Source organism: Ziziphus jujuba, chromosome 1 (genome assembly GCF_031755915.1).
Source record: "Ziziphus jujuba cultivar Dongzao chromosome 1, ASM3175591v1".
NCBI classification, from domain to species: Eukaryota; Viridiplantae; Streptophyta; class Magnoliopsida; order Rosales; family Rhamnaceae; genus Ziziphus; species Ziziphus jujuba.
The window spans coordinates 7,688,462-7,708,721 of record NC_083379.1 but is presented as its reverse complement, the minus strand read 5'-3'; the positions used below and the strand labels follow the sequence as shown (position 1 = coordinate 7,708,721).

The following is a 20,260-nucleotide window of genomic DNA, read 5'->3' as shown; positions in this document are numbered from 1 at the left end:
GTGTCAAAATTTTATAGGGAAGTCGTATACGTGCGTGCGGTAATGTATTGAAGAATTTCTCAAGAAAGAGACAGGTGGAAAAGGGTAACAGAGGGGTTCCATTGTAAGTTTTAAAATAATAAAAAAAAAGGGTAAAACAGATGTCACTATATATATGTATATATATATATATTTTTTTGGGATGAATATTACCAAAAAATAAAACAAAATATAGCACTGTTTGGTTCATGTTGAAGTCTTATAGAAAACTGTTTTCTTTTTTTTTTCTTTTTTTAATTTGTTTTTCTTACAAGAAAAATTTAGGATATCTATATATATACATAGAAAAATTACGCATATTAGAAATTAGGATAAAATTGTTATTAAAAAATAGATATTCCATTAATTACTTAGGGAATCTAAGGATGCATTTTTTTAGAACGAAACGGTGCCTTCAAACAAAAAAGTTTAATGTTCTCAAAGAAAGGCCAATAGCAAAGTTATAATAATACTAAGTTGGAATCTCCATGGAAAAATAAAAAATAAAAAATGTAAAATATTTTAGAAATTACCTTTTACAGAAATTAAATATTTATTAAATTCTAAATATTATAACAAAAATCTTTAAAACAGTTCTGTGTTAAACTTCTAAATCAGTGAGTGCTTCAGTATTCCTGCGGCCAAATCTACATCTAGATTTGGGTATTAACTGTTAAATGCAAGGGACATAATACAGGCTTATTGTTATTTATGACTACAGCTATATTATCCTTCTTAGTTTTGGCAGAAAAGATACTTCATAGAGATTGTTAATTACTGCTCTGTTTCACTTTCACATATCACTTTCACATATACAATATAGATTCCCTTTCCCCAATATTATTATTGTTATCAAAATTAAGCACTGAAAACTTCAACTCTGCATGTTTGATTCAGCTCTCAAAGGGAGATCCTTGCAGGCAAAATTCTTTAGCATTTGAGTAGTTCTGGACCATAAAGAGCTTTATGAATGAATGGCATTCGTAGAAGAACGAATGTTGTTGCTGCGTTGGAATCTAACGAAATATATCACGCACGAAAAAATTGAAGCAGGTCCTGTGATGATGAAGAGGCCACCAAAATTACGCACACTGAGACTAGGACTATTTCCAGATGATGAAGTGGATGAAGCTGTAGAATTATGGCATTTGGTCTGATTTGCAAAATACTTTCCTTCCATTTCTTGCATTTTATTATGATCTTCCATGACATTCAGGATTGCCCTTGAAAAGTAATAGACTAGTGGGGATCCAGTTGGGAAGGCCTGAGGCAGAAAAGCCATAAGATTTCCCCATGTGTCTAATGTATATAAAATATAGTTGGCATAAATGTCAATGTAAGTTATAAGCTAGCTAATAATATAAACAAAAGCAAATTAACTTCTCTCAATATGTAATATGTATACGGAGAGAAAGACAGACACTCACAAAGCCAAACCCGTCGGACTTGAACGTGGGTCCAACCATTGTGTATCCTGAGCAGTACTTGGCGAGGAAGAGCTTAATATAGGGGATTTCATCAAAGATAGCTTCAACTCCACCATTTTTACTCCCTTTAGACAGTGCATCATGATACTCCTCTGGTGTACTATACTGCCTTAGCCTGGATTCGTTGAAGTTCAATTGTCCTGATAAGAGCTCTCTCACATAAGAGTTCGTTTGGTATCCAACAAAATAATCATTCATCCTCAGCTCGTTATCATCCACAACCGATGGCTGCAACCTTTGCACTGTCAACATTGTGGCTAAGCTAGCAGTGTAACTCTGTGTCAGGACGAGTACCACAAAAACCCATATAATCAACACAAATCTTGACCAGTTGTTCTCCACTCTCTCTCCTATCACAGCAACGCAGATTTTTATAATAAGCTTGGCAATTATGGAAAATGTTATATATCCAATCAAATTTTATGCTAAATTTCATTTATCGCATTTATGATCATAACAGAGGAAAGTGAAAAAAAAAAAGAAAAAAAAAAGGGGTAGAGATTAGTTACTATGAGCAAACACCAGAGTCGAAAGGGAGAACCACAGAATCGTGCTAAGCTGTTGGTCTGGCCGACCTCTGAACTCTCTGTTCGTACGATGTTCAAGAAGCCATACTACAAAGCCTGTGAAGAAGAGTGCTAATCCGGAGGATAGCCAAAGATCCCATTTCAGTGGTTTTAGGAAAATCCAGATATTATTATTTTTGTTATCTTTAACTTTCACAACCATCGATACCCCTGATTCAGAATATGGCAGTGTAAAATCAACAAATGTACTCCTATTTGCAGTTATTGTTGCATCTGCTACTACAGCATCGACCTTCTGCATTTTCATGCAGCCATACATATAAAACATATATAAATATAATAATTATCAATGAAGAAAAATTAATAACTTTGCTATATAATAATAAATACCTTAAGCTTAATCTGGTAAAGAAAGTCATCGTAAGTTCCATTACTTTGTCTAGAACTATTCACGAATGGAACAAACATATGGGGAATTTGAAATGGCAATTTTTCTAAAGCAGCAATGAAAACATCATAGGTGAATCCTGAAAAGTTTGTGGGCTCAAGAGTTCTAGGATCCCATTTAAAGTGCAAAAACTCATTAAAACCAGATGAAAAAGGGACCCCAATCCTCAACTTCTTACCAGTCACTGGTATATTCCAACCCTTTGGTGGGGCTTTGGCATAATAATTTCCAGGCCAAATGATTCCTTTTGTTAGTTCATCCATGGAAGACAAGTATCCCACTTTAGCATTTTCCCCTGAATCACCTGATATTCCTTTCTTTTGGGTCCAATAACCAATAACTCTTTCAACCATTTTCCTTCTCACATTCACTATTTCAAACTCTGACACTTTGGACTGTCCTCTAATCAAACGGAATTTCCCACTTAGGCCTTCAAATCTAGTAAATTTTAACTTTTCTAGAAGCAGTGGACCTGACTCCGATTCTCTTAGGCCTAAAAACGCTTCACCTGTTTTCCTTCCATTATTGATGCTTTGAGTTGAGGCATTTGAGTGTGATTCTGAAACCGATTCAACAGCCCTGGCCAATGCCCAAATGGCATAATATGCCCATAAACCAAAAAGGTTTATCTCTGAAATTTTCCATCTGGTTTTGAATTCTTGAAGACGCTTGGTGTTTGGCACATAGGGCCTTATACCCAACACACCTTGCATCGATTCGGTTACTTGTTTCTTAAGCGAATGCAACAATGTCGATAACCCATCTGTGATCATCCAAACATAGCCTTTACCCATCATTCCTGTCTGATTTGCAGCAAGAAAAAGTTGAGGCCCAAGTACATCAGTCATGTGCACCAATATTACCCTTGTCTCTGTTGTGGTTCTCTGACCACTTTAGAGAAGAAATATGAGAAGAAAATAAAAAGAATTCTATTATTCTCTTGAAATAGAATACAAAAAATACAAAAACTTCTCTCTCTTGGATTCTCATGTGGAATCTCTCCCTACACCCTCCAATTCTCTCTGGAATTGCTCACTCTTCTCTCAAGCTCTCTCTGGAACTTAAACTCTCTCTCTCTCGGAGTTTTCTCTCAATATTCCTCACTTGGGATAATATTGATGCTCTCTTGGCTTGTGTTTTGCATGGAGCGGGAAGGAGCCTATTTATAGGCTTACAAAGCCACAATCTTCAACAGCTTAGCCCACAATTGTTGATTGGTGCAGCAATGGTGTCAACAATGGTGGCTGTCAAAAATGGTGGCTGTGGTTGGTGCGGCTGTGGTTGGTGTGACTGGACTTCACAATTCTCCCCCTCCAGCCGCATTTAAAAAACTGATGGTCATCTGCCATCTATTCCAGCTATGTCTCTGCATAGCTTCAGCTTCTCTTGAGCAACAACTTTTGTTAGCATATCTGCTGGATTCTCTTTTGTGTGGATCTTCATCAGTTTCAGCAACTGTTGATCTATTACTTCGCGTATCCAATGATAGCGGATGTCAATGTGCTTTGTACGGGAATGATGCATTGAGTTTTTGCTCAAATCCATGGCACTTTGGTTATCATAATGTATCTTGTAGTCTTCTTGCTTGATGCCTAATTCTGTGAGAAAACGCTTTAACCACAACATTTCCTTACCCGCTTCCGCTGCGGCAATGTACTCTGCTTCAGTAGTGGATAAAGCAACACACTTCTGCAATCTTGACTGCCATGACACAGCTCCCTCTGCAAAAGTGTAGAGATAACCTGATGTAGACTTTCTATTATCAGGGTCTCCGGCCATATCTGCATCTGTATAGCCTTCTAAGATTGGATCACCTCCCCCGTAGCACAAGCACAGCTTCGATGTACCTTTAAGATACCTGAGAATCCATTTGACTGCTTCCCAGTGTTTCTTTCCAGGATTTGATAGAAATCTGCTCACAACACCTACTGCATGAGCAATGTCTGGTCTGGTACACACCATTGCATACATCAGACTTCCTACCGCTGAAGAATATGGTACTGAAGCCATCTCCTCTATCTCTTCTTTGGATGAGGGGCACAATCTCTTACTCAACTTGAAATGATTTGCAAGTGGAATGCTGACAGGTTTGGCTTTATCCATGTTGAATCTCTTTATCACCCGTTCAACATACTTCTCTTGAGATAGCCATAACCTTCTATTCTTCCTATCTCGGATTATTTGCATTCCCAAAATTTGTTGAGCTGGTCCTAAGTCTTTCATATCAAAGGACTTAGACAATTCTTTCTTCAGCTTACTAATCTTCATTGCATCTTGTCCAACGATCAACATGTCGTCCACATATAGCAAAAGTGCAATGAAGTTTCCACCTGAAAATTTTTGAATATAAACACACTGGTCTGCTGCAGTCCTTTTATAACCTTGACTCACCATAAACGAGTCAAACTTCTTATACCATTGTCTTGGTGCTTGCTTGAGGCCATACAAGCTCTTCTTTAGCTTGCATACGAGGTTTTCTTTCCCTGAAACCTCAAATCCTTCTGGCTGCTCCATGTAGATTTTTTCATGTAAATCACCGTGAAGAAATGCTGTCTTCACATCCATCTGTTCAAGCTCTAGGTTTAGACTTGCTACTAAACCAAAAATGACTCGAATTGAAGTCATTTTTACCACTGGTGAAAAAATCTCATCAAAGTCAATTCCTTTCTTCTGAAGAAATCCTTTGACCACCAATCGGGCTTTGTGTTTCACCACCTTTCCGCTGCCATCTTTCTTGAGCTTGAACACCCATTTATTCTTTAGTGCCTTCTTTCCTGTTGGAAGCTTAACCAACTCATAAGTATGATTTTTCTACAAGGATTCCATCTCATCTTGCATTGCTTGCAGCCACTTTTCCTTCTCTTGATGAGAAACGGCTTCCTGGAAACTCTCTGGCTCCTCCTCTTCAGTAAGCAGAATATACTCAGATTCTGGAAATCTCTTTGATGGAATTCGGCCTCGCTCAGATCTCCGAACTTGTAAACCACTGGTTTCAGGAGGTGTACCATCATCTGACCGCTGTGATGGCCCTGCAGCTGCTTGAGAGGATTGAGTCTCCCCCTGCTCAATATCCCTTTCTTCCTCCTGATCTGCTTCTGGTATATCTTCATGCACCTCATTATCCTCTGTGGCTATTTGTGCTGGTGCTGGATTAGGACAACAATTCTCGGCACTAGAACTACAATTAGGAGACATTCTGGGCTTTTCAATGTCTTCCATTTTCTGGTTTTCATGAAATACTACATCCCTGCTTCTAATAACCTTCTTTGTTTTCGGGTCCCATAACCTGTATCCGAATTCTTCATCTCCATATCCTATAAAGATGCATGGAGTAGATCTTGCATCGAGCTTCTGTCTGAGCTCCTTGGATACATGTACATAAGCTAAACAACCAAACACTCTTAAATGAGAGTAGGAGGGAATCTTACCCGACCACATTTTCTCCGGAATTTCAAAATTCAACGGTACTGACGGTGATCTGTTGATTAAATAGCAGGCGGCATGAACAGCTTCTCCCCAGAATGGCTTTGGCAGCTTAGCCATACTGATCATACTTCTGACCTTTTCCATAATGGTTCGGTTCATTCTTTCGGCTATTCCATTAAGTTGTGGGGTGCGAGGGACCGTCTTCTCATGTCGAATGCCGTGTCTTCTGCAGTAGGCATCGAACTCCTTGGAAGTATACTCGCCTCCATTATCTGAGCGGAGGCATTTCAGCTTCTTTCCTGTTTCACGCTCTACCATGGTATGAAACAGTTTGAAGTAATCCAATACCTGGTCCTTTGTCTTCAAGAAATATACCCACACCTTCCGAGAAGCATCATCAATGAAGGTCAGGAAATACTTGTTGCCACCTAATGATTCCACCTCCATGGGACCACAAACATCAGAGTGCACCAGACTAAGCAACTCTGATCTTCTCGATGCAGAGGAACTGAAGGAGACTCTATGTTGCTTACCAAACAAGCAGTGATTACAAGGATCTAGCGCAGCATCCTTGCAAACAGTAATAAGCTTCTTCCTTGCCAAAGTGGACAATCCTTTTTCACTCATGTGACCGAGTCTCTGGTGCCACAGATTTTGAGACGCCTCTCCTTCTGCAATATTGAGGCTATCTGCACATATCTTCACATGAGTCTTGTACAGCGTTCCACAAATATGTCCTCGGGCGACAACTATGGCACCTTTCGTCATTTTCCATGTGCCATTGCTGAAGTAGTTGTCATAGCCTTGCTTGTCTAAGGCTGCTCCCGAAAGTAGATTAAGCCGAAGATCTGGAACATGACGGACATCCTTCAAAGTGATTGTGCAACCAACATTCGTTTTTACCTGAATATCGCCAGTTCCCATAATCTTTGCGAAACTGGAATTTCCCATCTTTACCGTTCCAAAGTCTCCTGCTTTGTACGTTTTAAAGAAATCTCTGTGTGGAGTGACATGGTAGGATGCTGCAGTATCGACTACCCACTCAACATCTTGGATTGATGTATGAAGGCATGTCTCTTCTTCGGTGGAGCAGAGCGCCACTTCTCCTGTAACAGTGACTAGTGTCTCTCCATCCTTCTTCGGCTGATTACCTTGGAGTCTCTGCTCTCTCAGCAACTTTCTGCAGTTCTTCTTCATGTGACCCTCCAGGCCACAATGATAGCACTTATACGATGATTTTCTACCGTCTGTAGATCTGCCTCTGCTCTTGCTCCTGCCTCTCCCCCTATCTTGACCACTTCTTTGCTGTCTTCCTCTCTCTGTGACGAGGGCATATGACTGATCCATGCCCATGTCCTTTCTCCTGGCCTCTTCATTAAATATGGCATCCTTAACCATAGACATAGTAAGTTTTCCATTCGGGGCCGAATTACTGAGAGAGACTACCAATGTCTCCCAACTGTCTGGAAGAGAGTTTAGAAGTAGGAGGGCCTGATCCTCATCCCCTAGTTGGTAATCCACAGCAGATAGTTGATTTACCAAGCTCTGGAACTCACTGGTATGCTCGGCTACAGAAGTTCCACTCTGTAATTTTAGATTTACCAATCGCTTAAGCAACAGGGCTTTGTTCCGAGCAGTCTTGGCCTGGTACATGTCCTCCAATTTTGTCCAGAGGGCATATGCATCCGTTTCCTTCGCTACATGATGGAAGACACTGTGGTCGATCCATTGCCTGATCTGACCGATCATTTTCTTGTTTAATTTCTTCCATTCTGCTACTTTGCTGGGATCGGGGTTTTCTCCTTTAGCTTCTATAGGATCAAACAGATCCTTACAATTGAGGAGATCTTCCATCCGAGGTCTCCAAAGTGTATAATTTGTGGCAGTGAGCTTAACCATAGCTCCCGAAGATGATTCTTCCATTGACATTATGGCTTGACCAAAAATGGAGCTGAATTTGGCAAAACGGAGTTAACCGTTGCGTCCGGAACGGCCGAAAATGGTGGACTTGACTCTTCCGGGGTCAAAATATAATTACCAGAAATTTTGGGGCCAAAATGTAATTTCACAAAATTTCTGGGTCAACCTGCAAATACAGAAACTACAGGGGTCAATCTGTAATTTCCAATAGTTTAGAGGCTGTACCGTAATTTCAGAAAACAACAGGGGTTAATATGTAATTTCCAATACTTCAGGGGCTGTTCCGTAATTTCAGAAACTACAGGGGTCAATCTGTAATTTCTAATAATTCAGGGGCTGTTCCATAATTTCAGAAAATATTGATGACGTGGCAGATGTGTTGACGTGTCAACACGTGGCAGATGATGTGGCTGATGACGTGTCCGACGACGTGTCGGCTGGCGTGGCAGATGACGTGGCAGGGATGCGCTGACGTGGCTGCTGACGTGGTCGTCTTCAACCTCCAGACGGCGCGTGCGGCGCGTGTGGCGCGTGAATTGTTGCAGAAATCTTCAGGCGGCGCGTGCGACGTGCTCTTGCTCTCCGGCGAACTTCGTTGTTCTCGTCTCGTCGTGTACTTTCACCTGGTATTGTCAAATTAATTATTTAAGCAATTTTTCGAAACACCAACTTGAAGAACAGTAGCTTTGTTTCTCCAAATTTTGAACCCAAGCTCTCGACCTGGAGCTCTGATACCACTTGTTGTGGTTCTTTGACCACTTTAGAGAAGAAATATGAGAAGAAAATAAAAAGAATTCTATTATTCTCTTGAAATAGAATACAAAAAATACAAAAACTTCTCTCTCTTGGATTCTCACGTGGAATCTCTCCCTACACCCTCCAATTCTCTCTGGAATTGCTCACTCTTCTCTCAAGCTCTCTCTGGAACTTAAACTCTCTCTCTCTCGGAGTTTTCTCTCAATATTCCTCACTTGGGATAATATTAATGCTCTCTTGGCTTGTGTTTTGCATGGAACGGGAAGGAGTCTATTTATAGGCTTACAAGGCCACAATCTTCAACAGCTTAGCCCACAATTGTTGATTGGTGCAGCAATGGTGTCAACAATGGTGGCTATCAAAAATGGTGGCTGTGGTTGGTGCGGCTGTGGTTGGTGCGGCTGGACTTCACAGTCTCCATTGCCTTTATCTTCTCCAGCTCTAGAGGAATATTCTTTGGTTTCGAAATGGCACTTCTGTAAACGATCCTTGTATCAATCTCTTGAAGGGCATCTGTTAGATATGGAATCAAACCATTGCCGAATTCCGTGTCTTCGTAGATTATAATGATTTGGCGCCATCCAAATGCTTGAACAATGGATGTCAGGGGTTTTATCTGGGAATAATCATCGTGGCATGTCCGAATGAAAAATGGGCTCTGAGTTGGAGACAGAGTAGGACTGGTAGCTGAGAATGAAATAATGGGAACTTGAGCTCTTTCTCCGAGATCTATCACAAACTTTGCTTCTGATGATCTTTGGGGTCCTATTATTGCGTCAACTTGTTCATTCTTTATCAATTCTAATGCTGTATTAGCATGAAACAGACAAAATATAAATATAATTTATAAAAACCAAATTTGGTGCCTAGATTAGTAATTACCGGGGCAGAGAAAGTGAGAGAGAGAGAGAGAGAGAGAGAGTTGCATAAAAATGCCACCAAAAAAAAGAAAAAAAAGGGATGTGCCTCTTACCTGCCGATGCTGCAAAAATAACATCATCTTTCCCATAATTCTTCACTGTAACATTCAGTCTCGTCCGATAATTTGCATATCTAGTGTAGAAGTCAGAAAGCGCCATGGATATGTAGTTCTCTCCTATCTTCCCAACCCCTGAATTCAAGTCAATAATTACACCAACTCGTACTGCTTCTTTTGATCCAATGCTCCCATTTTTGACATAATTAAAAGGTTCAACACAGAGGCAGTGGCTTAACCAGGTAAAGAAGATTAACAACATAAGGTGAATGGCCATATTTTACAAGTACCGGAATAATCAGAGCATAAAAATAATAATAGTAATTACTTGGTTTGCTTCCATTTTATTTGACACGTGCTCTGCGTATGTGTGTACTTGCGTCAAGGAGTACACGCTTACGGATAGAAAATTGAACAAAATTCTAGATATCAAACCGTGTCAAACAAATGGACTATGACTTCCAAAACTCTCAAATTTATTAATTTAAAATATGGTCATTGCAATATAAATTCATCTTTTTAAAGAAAATTTAAACAGAGCAAAATTTGACAAATATTGGAATTTTTTTTTTACCATGTAAGAAATGCTGTAATAGAAAGTATGCATATCAAGGAATAATGACCTTGCAATTTCTTAATGTAATAATATCGAAATTAAACAGTTAAAAATTTGGATGCTAAATAGTAAATGCCCTTCTCCAATTTTGAGCCCAAAAAAATCTTTTTCAACAAAAAATTAAAATTTAGATTTTCACAAGTAAATATTTGAACGGTCAGATGTTAATCGAAATTTATGGTTATCTAACGTGTTGCATGTCTAAGGTGATGGGAGGAGTCAATGGAATTTAGTCGTATGTTGGGTCAATCTCTTTTTTATCATCATTTATGAAAGTCAATTTTTATTTCAATTTGTCCCTGGTAAAGATAACGGCTTTTTCTTTTATTAAAAAAAAAAATAATACTATTTATCACTGTGGTAGCCTTTAGTATTTGGTTTAGTTGAAAGTCGTCGGAGGATTTTTAAAGTGAACCCTCTGTTTTTGTTCATATTCACCACCATTGTAATATTGTAGCAGGAAAATTTTGGGTAAAGTATATGCTCCCACTTCTAATATAAGGATGGGACCTACTATAAGGGTGAGCCCATATATGGCTCCATTTCTTTTCTGGTAAATATATGGTTCCATGGTTATATTAAAAGTGAGAGCATGTATTTTTGAAATACTTTAATTTTATGAGATATTATCATTATTAGTTTTTAAAACTATATAATCAGTATTATTTCAGTTCTTAAACTTAGTTTTTTGACAAATTCATTTTCAAACTCATTTCAATAATTCATCCTTAATCCATATGCTTTTTTTAATCAATTTGGAACTGTAAAACTCATATGGTTTAAATGTGAGCCAAGCCAATTATAAAGTACATTTAAAGTTTTTTTCTTATCCCTCCCCCTCATATGCACCATCTTCCCTCCCCCCTCCCCTCATATGCACCACTTCATTTTTCTCTACAAATTTGTAAAATGAATTAAAAATAATTATAATATTGTTGAAATTTATACTTTTCCCTTCATTGAAGAGTAGTGGCCTGGTTTTATTATTCAAACTTTCAATTTACTAATTATAAATGAGATTTAAAATAATATGAAAAAAGAAAAAAATTTATCTAAGCATAAAAGCCAACCAAAATGATGCATTAGGATCAACCAATCAAATCATAATTAAATTGGCATTGAAATAGGTTTTGCATTTTTTAAATTGTGTTATCGAAATAGTGATTTTCCATTTATGATAATCTAGAAACAAAGGATAGATTTCACTCTTTCTTTCTTTTTAATAGAAAATATACACAATCTTAGAAGTATGTTAGAAGACGTTTGCAGGAAAATAGAAGTTATTTCCTGTTACAACTTTGATCTTTACGTAGAATTGTATCTTTCCATAAAAGAGTATGAAATAATCCTGTTACAACTTCCACCTTTACGTGGAATTGTATTTTCCATAAAAGAGTACGAAATAATCTATAAACAGATGATAGATTTCATTCTTTTTGTTTTGTTTTTTTTTTAAAGAAAATATACACAATCTGCAGAAAACATTCAGAGAGGAAAAATATTTTTGTTTGGGTTTGGAATTGAGTGCTTAATTTCAAATATCTGATAGTTTAATCCTGGGAGGCAGTCTCCTACATAACTTCAAGCACAGAAAAGGGAAGAAATACTGTCTTTAGGATATTACTACAAACAAGACTCTATCATCAACTCTTTTATACAGGTTTTCCTAATTTATTTTGTTTTGCTGTATAGGTTTTCCTAACTTATTTATTTTCCTATGTATCATTATTTATTCTCTTCTTCTTTATTATACATCATATTAAATATTTATTGAATATTTATACTTTGTTTCTATATTTTTTATGAATTTTCCAACAACCAACACAAATCTTGACCAGCTCTTCTCTAACTTCTCACCTAAAATATATTATAATTAAGAATGAAATATATATAAGTTTTTCGAATGCTATATCCTTGTCTCCCTTGCCATTATCATGTTTAGCTGTTTCAAGATTTCAAAGTCACAGGAACTTGGAGAGATGATACTTCTGTAGGGGACCCGGATGTCTAACTCATGGAAGGCATCAGTTAAACATGGAATCAAACCGTTTCCATATTCAGTGTCTTCATAGATTAGAACAACCTCTTTCCATCCATATGCTTCAACAATGGAAGTCAGAGCTTTCACTTGTAAGGAATCATCTTGGGCTGTCCGAACGAAAAATGGGTTCTGGATTGGAGACAATGAAAGGCTTGTAGCTGAAAATGAAACTATGGGAATCTGAGCTCTATTTCCAAGATCTATCGGAAACTTCGTTTCTGTTGAAGTTTGGAGCCCTATTATAGCCTGCACTTGATGATTGTTCATCAATTCTAAAGCTGCACAAACCATACAAATTATGCATTTTATATGTCTGAAAATAGCGGGCGCTCGCACACACACACACACACACACATAAATTTGTGAACTTGTTAAATGAAATCTTGCAGGCTTCATAAAAATGTAAAGGTTATAGTTACCTGCTGATGCTGCCTTAACAACATCTTTCCCAGAACCCTTCACTAAAGGAACGAGCTTCGTACGATAAATAGCCTTTCTAGCGTAGAAGACAGAGAGCGCCATGGATATGTAACCATTTGCTATCTTCCCCACCGAAGAAACCTGTTGTAACAGTGCCTAGGTAGCTGCATATGGAGTTGTTGTCAGCTGACCAAGTCATTAGAATATTTGTTATGCAGTTAGTTGACCAAGTCTTTAGGATATTTGTTATTATTTATGCTGTTATGCTGTTTTACTTGTTAATAGCTAGAAATTAGGAAGCTGTTAGTCATGCCTTGTGTTTAGGAAATATTTTTTGTTTTTCTGTTAAAGGTTAGCTCTATATAAAGTGTAGTGCAGTGAATAAAAAAATATATATTCTGGTCTTCAATTTTTTGGTGTCTTATAACTACAAATTGGTATCAGAGCAATTTTTCTTGAGGGATCTGTGAGCTAAGCCATCTCTTGAGGGATCTGTGAGTTAAGTGAATCTAAACACAAACCAAAACCGGTAACTTGAAAGACCAGAAACACAAAAACCTTCAGAAATGGAAGCTGAAACAACGTTTTCTCATATTGCTCCACCAATTTTTGATGGTGATAACTATCAGGCTTGGGCTATTAAAATGATGGTCCATCTTGAGGCATTAGATCTTTGGGAGGCTGTAGAGGAGGACTATGACGTTCTACCATTGCCAGAAAATCCAACGATAGTACAACTAAAGACTCACAAAGAGAGGAAGACAAAGAAGTCCAAAGCTAAAGCATGTCTATTCTCTGCTGTTTCAAGCACCATATTTACAAGAATCATGAATCTACAGACAGCAAAGGCTATTTGGGATTATCTCAGAAGCGAATACCAAGGCAATGAAAGAACCAAAAACATGAAAGTGCTTAACTTGATCAGGGAGTTTGAAATGCTGAAAATGAAGGAGACAGAAACCATCAAAGACTACTCTAACAAGTTGCTGGGCATAGTAAACAAGGTGAGGTTGCTGGGTAAGGATTTTTCTGATGAACGAATTGTACAAAAAATTCTTGTGACTTTGCCTGAAAAGTACGAATCTAAAATTTCTTCATTAGAAGAATCTAAGGATTTGTCAAGTATATCCTTGGCAGAATTAGTAAATGCATTGCAGGCCCAAGAGCAAAGGCGAATGATGAGAAAAGAAGAATCTGTAGAGGGTGCTTTTCAAGCAAAGGCACAAAATTCAGGAGGAGGCAAAGACAAGAAGGACAGCAAGAAGAAGTACAGCAAGAAAACTGAATACAATGACAAAAAGGATGTGGTAACATATCCACCTTGCCCATACTGTAAAAAAACTAACCACCCACAAAGGAAGTGTTGGTGGAGACCAGATGTCAAGTGCAGGAAATGTGGTCAGATTGGGCACATGGAGAGAATCTGTAAGTCACAACAACATGAAGGAAAAGCAAATACTGCTGTTGAGCAACATCAAGAGGAGCAGCTATTTGTTGCAACTTGTTTTGCAGCAAGCAACAGTTCTAGTGATTCTTGGCTGATTGATAGTGGTTGCACACATCACATGACTAATGATCTAGAGCTTTTCAAAGAACTCAACAAAACTGAAATTTCCGAAGTAAAAATTGGAAATGGGGAATACATCTCAGTCAAAGGCAAAGGAACTGTAGCTTTAGAAAGCTTATCAGGTTTGAAGTATATTACTGATGTTTTATATGTGCCTGATATTGACCAAAACCTACTTAGTGTTGGACAGCTGATTGAGAAGGGCTTCAAAGTTATATTTGAAGACAAATGGTGCAGGATTAAAGATGCAGAAGGAAGAGACGCTTTTAAGGTGAAAATGAGAGCAAAAAGCTTTGCTCTAAATCTGATGGAGGGGGAGCAGATAGCATTTCCAAGCAATGCAAGCAATGCGGAATTGTGGCACAAAAGGCTTGGGTATTTTCATCATGCTGGACTTCTATACATGCAGAATCACAAAATGGTAAAAGGAGTACCATTACTGGAAGACAAACTTTCTGATTGTGTGGCTTGCCAATATGGAAAGCAAGTCAGAAGATCCTTTCCTCAAACTGCATGGAGAGCAACACGCAAACTTCAACTGGTACATACAGATGTTGGAGGACCTCTAAAAACATCTTCCTTAAATGGCAGTAAATATTATATTGTATTTATTGATGATTGCACCAGATTTTGTTGGATTTATTTTCTTAAATTTAAATCTGAAGTTGCTAATGTTTTTTTGGAAATATAAAACTTGGGTGGAGAATCAAAGTGGTTACAGGTTGCAAACAATTAGATCAGACAATGGAAAGGAATACACTTGTGATAGTTTCAAAAATTTCTGTGATGAAGCTGGCGTTGAGCACCAGTTTACAGCACCGTATACTCCGCAGCAGAACGGTGTAAGTGAAAGAAAAAATAGAAGTATTATGGAAATGACAAGGTGTTTGCTGCATGAAAAGGAATTGCCAAAGAACCTGTGGGCGGAGGCTGCAAATACTGCAGTTTATCTGTTGAATCTATTGCCAACCAGAGTTCTACAGAAAAGAACTCCATTTGAAGCTTGGTTTGGTTACAAACCAGACCTGCAATATTTAAGAACTTTTGGTTGTCTTTGTTTTGCTCATGTGCCACAGGTGAAAAGAGAGAAACTCGATAAAAAGGCGGAATCGGGAGTTTTTATTGGATATAGTAAAGCATCCAAGGCTTACAGAATTTTCCAACCACAAAGTGGAAAAATTCTTGTAAGTAGAGATGTCACATTCATGGAAGATAGACAATGGAACTGGGAGGAGTCAGTAAAGGAGCAGCGGTCTGAAATTCAACAAAATATGGATGATAACATAGATGATGAACCAATTAGAGGTACAAGGTTATTATCTGATATTTATGAAAGATGTAATATTGCTGTGTTTGAGCCTACAGAGTTTAAAGAAGCTGAAAAGGATGTTAAGTGGATCGAAGCAATGGAAGAAGAGCTTAAGATGATTGAGAAGAATGACACATGGGAGTTGGTGGATAGACCTCAACATAGAAAGGTCATTGGAGTCAAGTGGGTTTACAGAACCAAATTTAATGCAGATGGTTCTGTAAATAAACACAAAGCCAGATTAGTTGTGAAAGGGTATAGTCAAGTGTTTGGAGTAGATTTTTCAAAAACCTTTGCTCCAGTAGCACGCTTGGATACAATCAGAATGTTACTTGCTTTGGCTGCACAAAAGGCATGGAAGATTTACCAGTTGGATGTTAAATCTGCTTTTTTAAATGGTTATCTTCAAGATGAAATTTATGTAGAGCAGCCTGAAGGATTTCAAGTCAAGGGACAGGAGGAGAAGGTCTACTTATTGAAGAAGGCATTATACGGTCTTAAACAGGCTCCTAGGGCCTGGTACAGCAGGATCAATGAATATCTTCAAAGCCTTGGTTTTGTTAGAAGTCCAAGTGAAGCTACGTTATACATAAAAAAAACAGATGCTAACTTAATTATAGTTTCTGTTTATGTTGATGATCTTCTTGTAACATGAAGCAATGAGATGCTGGTGAAAGAATTTAAAGCCAAAATGCTTGAAGCATTTGAGATGACAGACCTTGGCTTAATGTCCTATTTTCGAGGAATGGAGGTAAAGCAAGACCATCATGGAGTCTTCATAAGCCAAAAGAAGTATGCAAAGGAAATACTCAAGAAATTCCATATGGAAGATTGCAAAAGCACTAGCACACCCATGAATCAAAAGGAGAAATTTAGCAAAGAGGATGGAGCTGAAAAAGTTGATGAACGCTTATACATGAGTCTGATTGGTTGCTTGATGTATCTTACAGCTACCAGACCAGACATAATGTTTGCAGTAAGTTTGCTCTCAAGATTTATGCATTGTGCTAGTGAAATGCATTTTCAGGCTGCCAAACGAATTGTAAGATATTTCAAGGGCACAACAAATTATGGAATTAAATATTCTAGCTGTCACTCTTTTAAGCTTCATGGTTATTCTGATAGTGACTGGGCAGGTTCTATAGATGACATGAGAAGCACAACAGGTTTTTGTTTCAGTTTTGGATCAGGAATTTTTTCATGGAGCTCAAAAAAGCAAGATGTGATAGCTCAAAGTACAGCGGAGGCAGAGTATGTTGCAGCAAACGCTACAGTGAATCAAGCAATTTGGATCAGGAAAATACTAGCAGATTTACACATGAACCAAACTGAGCCAACAGAAATTTATGTAGATAACCAAGCTGCCATTGCAATTTCAAATGATCCTATTTTTCATGGAAGGACAAAGCATTTCAAGATCAAGCTATATCATTTGAGAGAAGAACAGAAGGCTGGTGAAGTTAAACTTGTTTATTGTAAGACTGAGAACCAAATTGCAGATGTGCTTACCAAGGCTTTTCCAAAAGCAAGATTCGAAGTTCTGAGAAACAAACTAAGTCTATGCAGCTATTAGGCAAGGAGGAGAAATTGTTGTAACAGTGCCTAGGTAGCTGCATATGGAGTTGTTGTCAGCTGACCAAGTCATTAGAATATTTGTTATGCAGTTAGCTGACCAAGTCTTTAGGATATTTGTTATTATTTATGCTGTTATGCTGTTTTACTTGTTAATAGCTAGAAATTAGGAAGCTGTTAGTCATGCCTTGTGTTTAGGAAATATTTTTTGTTTTTCTGTTAAAGGTTAGCTCTATATAAAGTGTAGTGCAGTGAATAAAAAAAATATATATTCTGGTCTTCAATTTTTTGGTGTCTTATAACTACAAAACCAATTCAAGAACCACTCCAAATTCTACCCTTTGCAGCTTTGGTTCTATGCTTCCATTTTCAACTGTATTTACACAGACAACCATAACAAAAAATAAGACCAACAACATTTTGCGAATTTTGTTGTCCATGTTTGGCTGAGGATCTTGAAAACAAGAATTTCCTCTGTCTTAGGCACTCTATTTATTTATCTGGAATATGAGTAAGACAATGTGTTCTACGTCTATAGCACCTTCGAGGAAAGACATTTTGTACGGAAGAAATATGGGTCAATTTCACTCTAATACTTAACTTTCAGGTCTTTAGTTAGATTTTCCATTTTTTTTATTTTGTTATAATTTGAGTTTTATTTAACTTTTTGCCTATAAAGTTTAATAATTATTGTAAATTAAAATATAAAATATTAAAATGCAATTGAAAAAAATCAAGCCAATTTTCTTTTTTGACTGCATAAAAGAAAGTCAAGCTTGTAACTCAAGACCTCATTATGATTATTATGTTGATAATTATTGAAACCTACAATACCCAAACGGATTCTTAAAATCCTTATACATCTCATTTTCAATGAAAGCACAAGGTGTTTGCGATGGAAGCAAAAACTTTGTAAAGTCACAAACCACTCATTATACACAAATACTTTATTTTGTCATCATATGTACATATGTTGCACGTGATTATTGAAATGGACGGGCAAAAAGTTGCAAAGAAGGACACAGAATTAATGGTCTTTCTCCTTATTGATATTTTGATAGTCCAATAATATTTATTTCATTTGAAATTCGCACAAAGACCTCTTTTATTATATTTATCATCATTATTTTCTGCTAACTTTGATTTTTTATTTTATTTTTATATATAAGGATACTGGTGAGGGGGACATGTTGAAGGTGTTGAGGATGTCTCAGCAAACAACTAAAATAAAAATGACATTCACCAAAAAAAAATAATAAAAAAAAAGCTAAAATAAAAATGACATAAGGAAGGCCAATAATACTGAGAATTAATAAATGTTTTAGGAACAATTTGCACGCCAAAAGGCTGAAAAGTCCAATTGGTCTCGCCAGAAGTGGACGAATTGAAAGAGTCCACACGGTTTTCATAACACTTTCTCTTCATGAGGACACTGACACGGGCATGGCATGTTATCAGTGAAAGACACCGAGAGAGTACCGGAGTCATTATTTCACGATTCTCCAAATTCCACATTTTAACTTTTTCAAATTTTTATTTCATTCAAGTTTTAAAATATTTTAGTCTGGTTATTATCATATATCTCATTTTTTTGTGAAATGTTTACATCGAATGAATACTTTTTATTCAAACACTTGTTTTTTTTCCTAGCTTTTATTGTTTTTTTTTTTTTAAATATACATAAGTTAAATATTTGAGAAAATTTTCTACCATAGCCCTGATTGAATTTAGAATTTGGCAGTTATATGCACCATTTGTCCTTGTAATATCCGGCTGTTATAAAGAAGACTTTCAACCCCTTAATTTGATTAACTGAGATTTGATAAAAGAAAAGTGCATTAGTCGTTAATACATTGTAATTGAATAAGTTATTAGGATTATGGCAGAACTAAAGACCAAAGAAAAAAAGAAGAATGCACCAAAAGTTAGTAGTCGTTTTTTGTTGTAAGTGAATGCAACAAAAAGATCCGGACGTAACAAATAATGAAACAATTCATATATTGACAATTTGTGTCAAAAAAAAATCCAATAAATGTTGTTTTTTTTTTTAAAAAAAAAAGTCCAATAAATGTAGTCGTTGTGATCTGCCCCCATAAAAAAAAAAAAAAAAAAAAAAAGTAGTCCTTGTACGTTTGTCCCTTTTTAACAACTTTCTTTACATTAAAGAACCGTTTCTCTAATTTTGTACAATTTTTTTAATAGATTGCGTTTTCTCTTCAAAATATTGTGCAGAGTTACTAGGAATATATACTTTAAAACTTTAATTTATATATATATATATATATATGTTCTATTAACTTTCTGTTATATATTTAATTACTATTAATTTTCAAAGAAGCCGAACCTGTATCTAAAGTGAGTTGAAGAAAAATATAAAAAAATAATAATCCATCTTTCATTAATTAGCATTTGAGATAAATGATAATTTAATATCTATAATAGATATATTGATCTGTAATGTCACTTTCCATTTAATATTTAACATATGGCTTAATTTAATATTAAAATCTGAATCCATCTCACATCATGTAACTAACTAACTAAATAAAAAGGATATCGCCCGATCATGTACCTCTCTAACTTAAAAAAAATAATAAAAAAAAAATAAAAAATAAAAAAGAGTTTTTCTCTTCTCTGGTGTTGCAACAAGAAATCCATTCTAAAAAATAATTTTAATAATTTCTAAAGGTTTCTTGAATAAATTGCACATTAAGCAAATTCTTAAGCACATTATTTAATAAATGGCTGAGAATTCACATGCTGTGACTTGTTTTCTTCTCCAGAGGCTGCCATATCTAGTTCTTGACTGATAAATGTTGAATGACTCTGCAGGTTGTCCCCAGTATTTCTGAGTATTGAAGCTTCAGGTTCATCATATCTGTAGATCATAGATGATTGAGTTCTCAAAGGTAGATCCCAGTAGAATAAACGCCCTACCAATTGACTAATTGTGGACCAAAGAAGAGATATTTTTTCTGTAGACAAATTGTTGCTATGGAATTTAACAAAATATATCAAACATGGAAACAATGAAGCAACTCCTGTGATGATGAAGAGGCCGCCAAAACTTGACGCACTAAGACTAGGACTGTTTTCAGAGATTCTGGAACTTGAATTTTGGCAGATCTTTAGATGATCGAAACATCTTTCCAATTCTTGCATTTTCTTGTAATCTTC

The 20,260-nt window shown here is 36.7% G+C and overlaps 2 protein-coding genes across 2 annotated transcripts; both read right to left on the bottom strand.

Moving 5' to 3' along the window:
* Positions 1-602: 602 nt before the first annotated feature.
* Positions 603-3,351, bottom strand: LOC107407921 (glutamate receptor 2.9-like). The gene is made up of 4 exons (XM_060816559.1): positions 2,423-3,351; positions 2,015-2,327; positions 1,446-1,855; positions 603-1,282 (listed from the first exon to the last, which is right to left on the bottom strand). Exons 1-4 carry the CDS (start codon positions 3,326-3,328, stop codon positions 983-985), a joined length of 1,929 nt encoding a protein of 642 aa, XP_060672542.1. The 5' UTR covers positions 3,329-3,351; the 3' UTR covers positions 603-982.
* Positions 3,352-8,038: 4,687 nt separating this feature from the next.
* LOC132803626 (glutamate receptor 2.7-like) lies at positions 8,039-9,885 on the bottom strand. Its single transcript, XM_060816907.1, has 3 exons — positions 9,556-9,885; positions 8,990-9,389; positions 8,039-8,045 (listed from the first exon to the last, which is right to left on the bottom strand). Exons 1-3 carry the CDS (start codon positions 9,833-9,835, stop codon positions 8,039-8,041), a joined length of 687 nt encoding a protein of 228 aa, XP_060672890.1. The 5' UTR covers positions 9,836-9,885.
* Between the last annotated feature and the right edge of the window lie 10,375 nt (positions 9,886-20,260).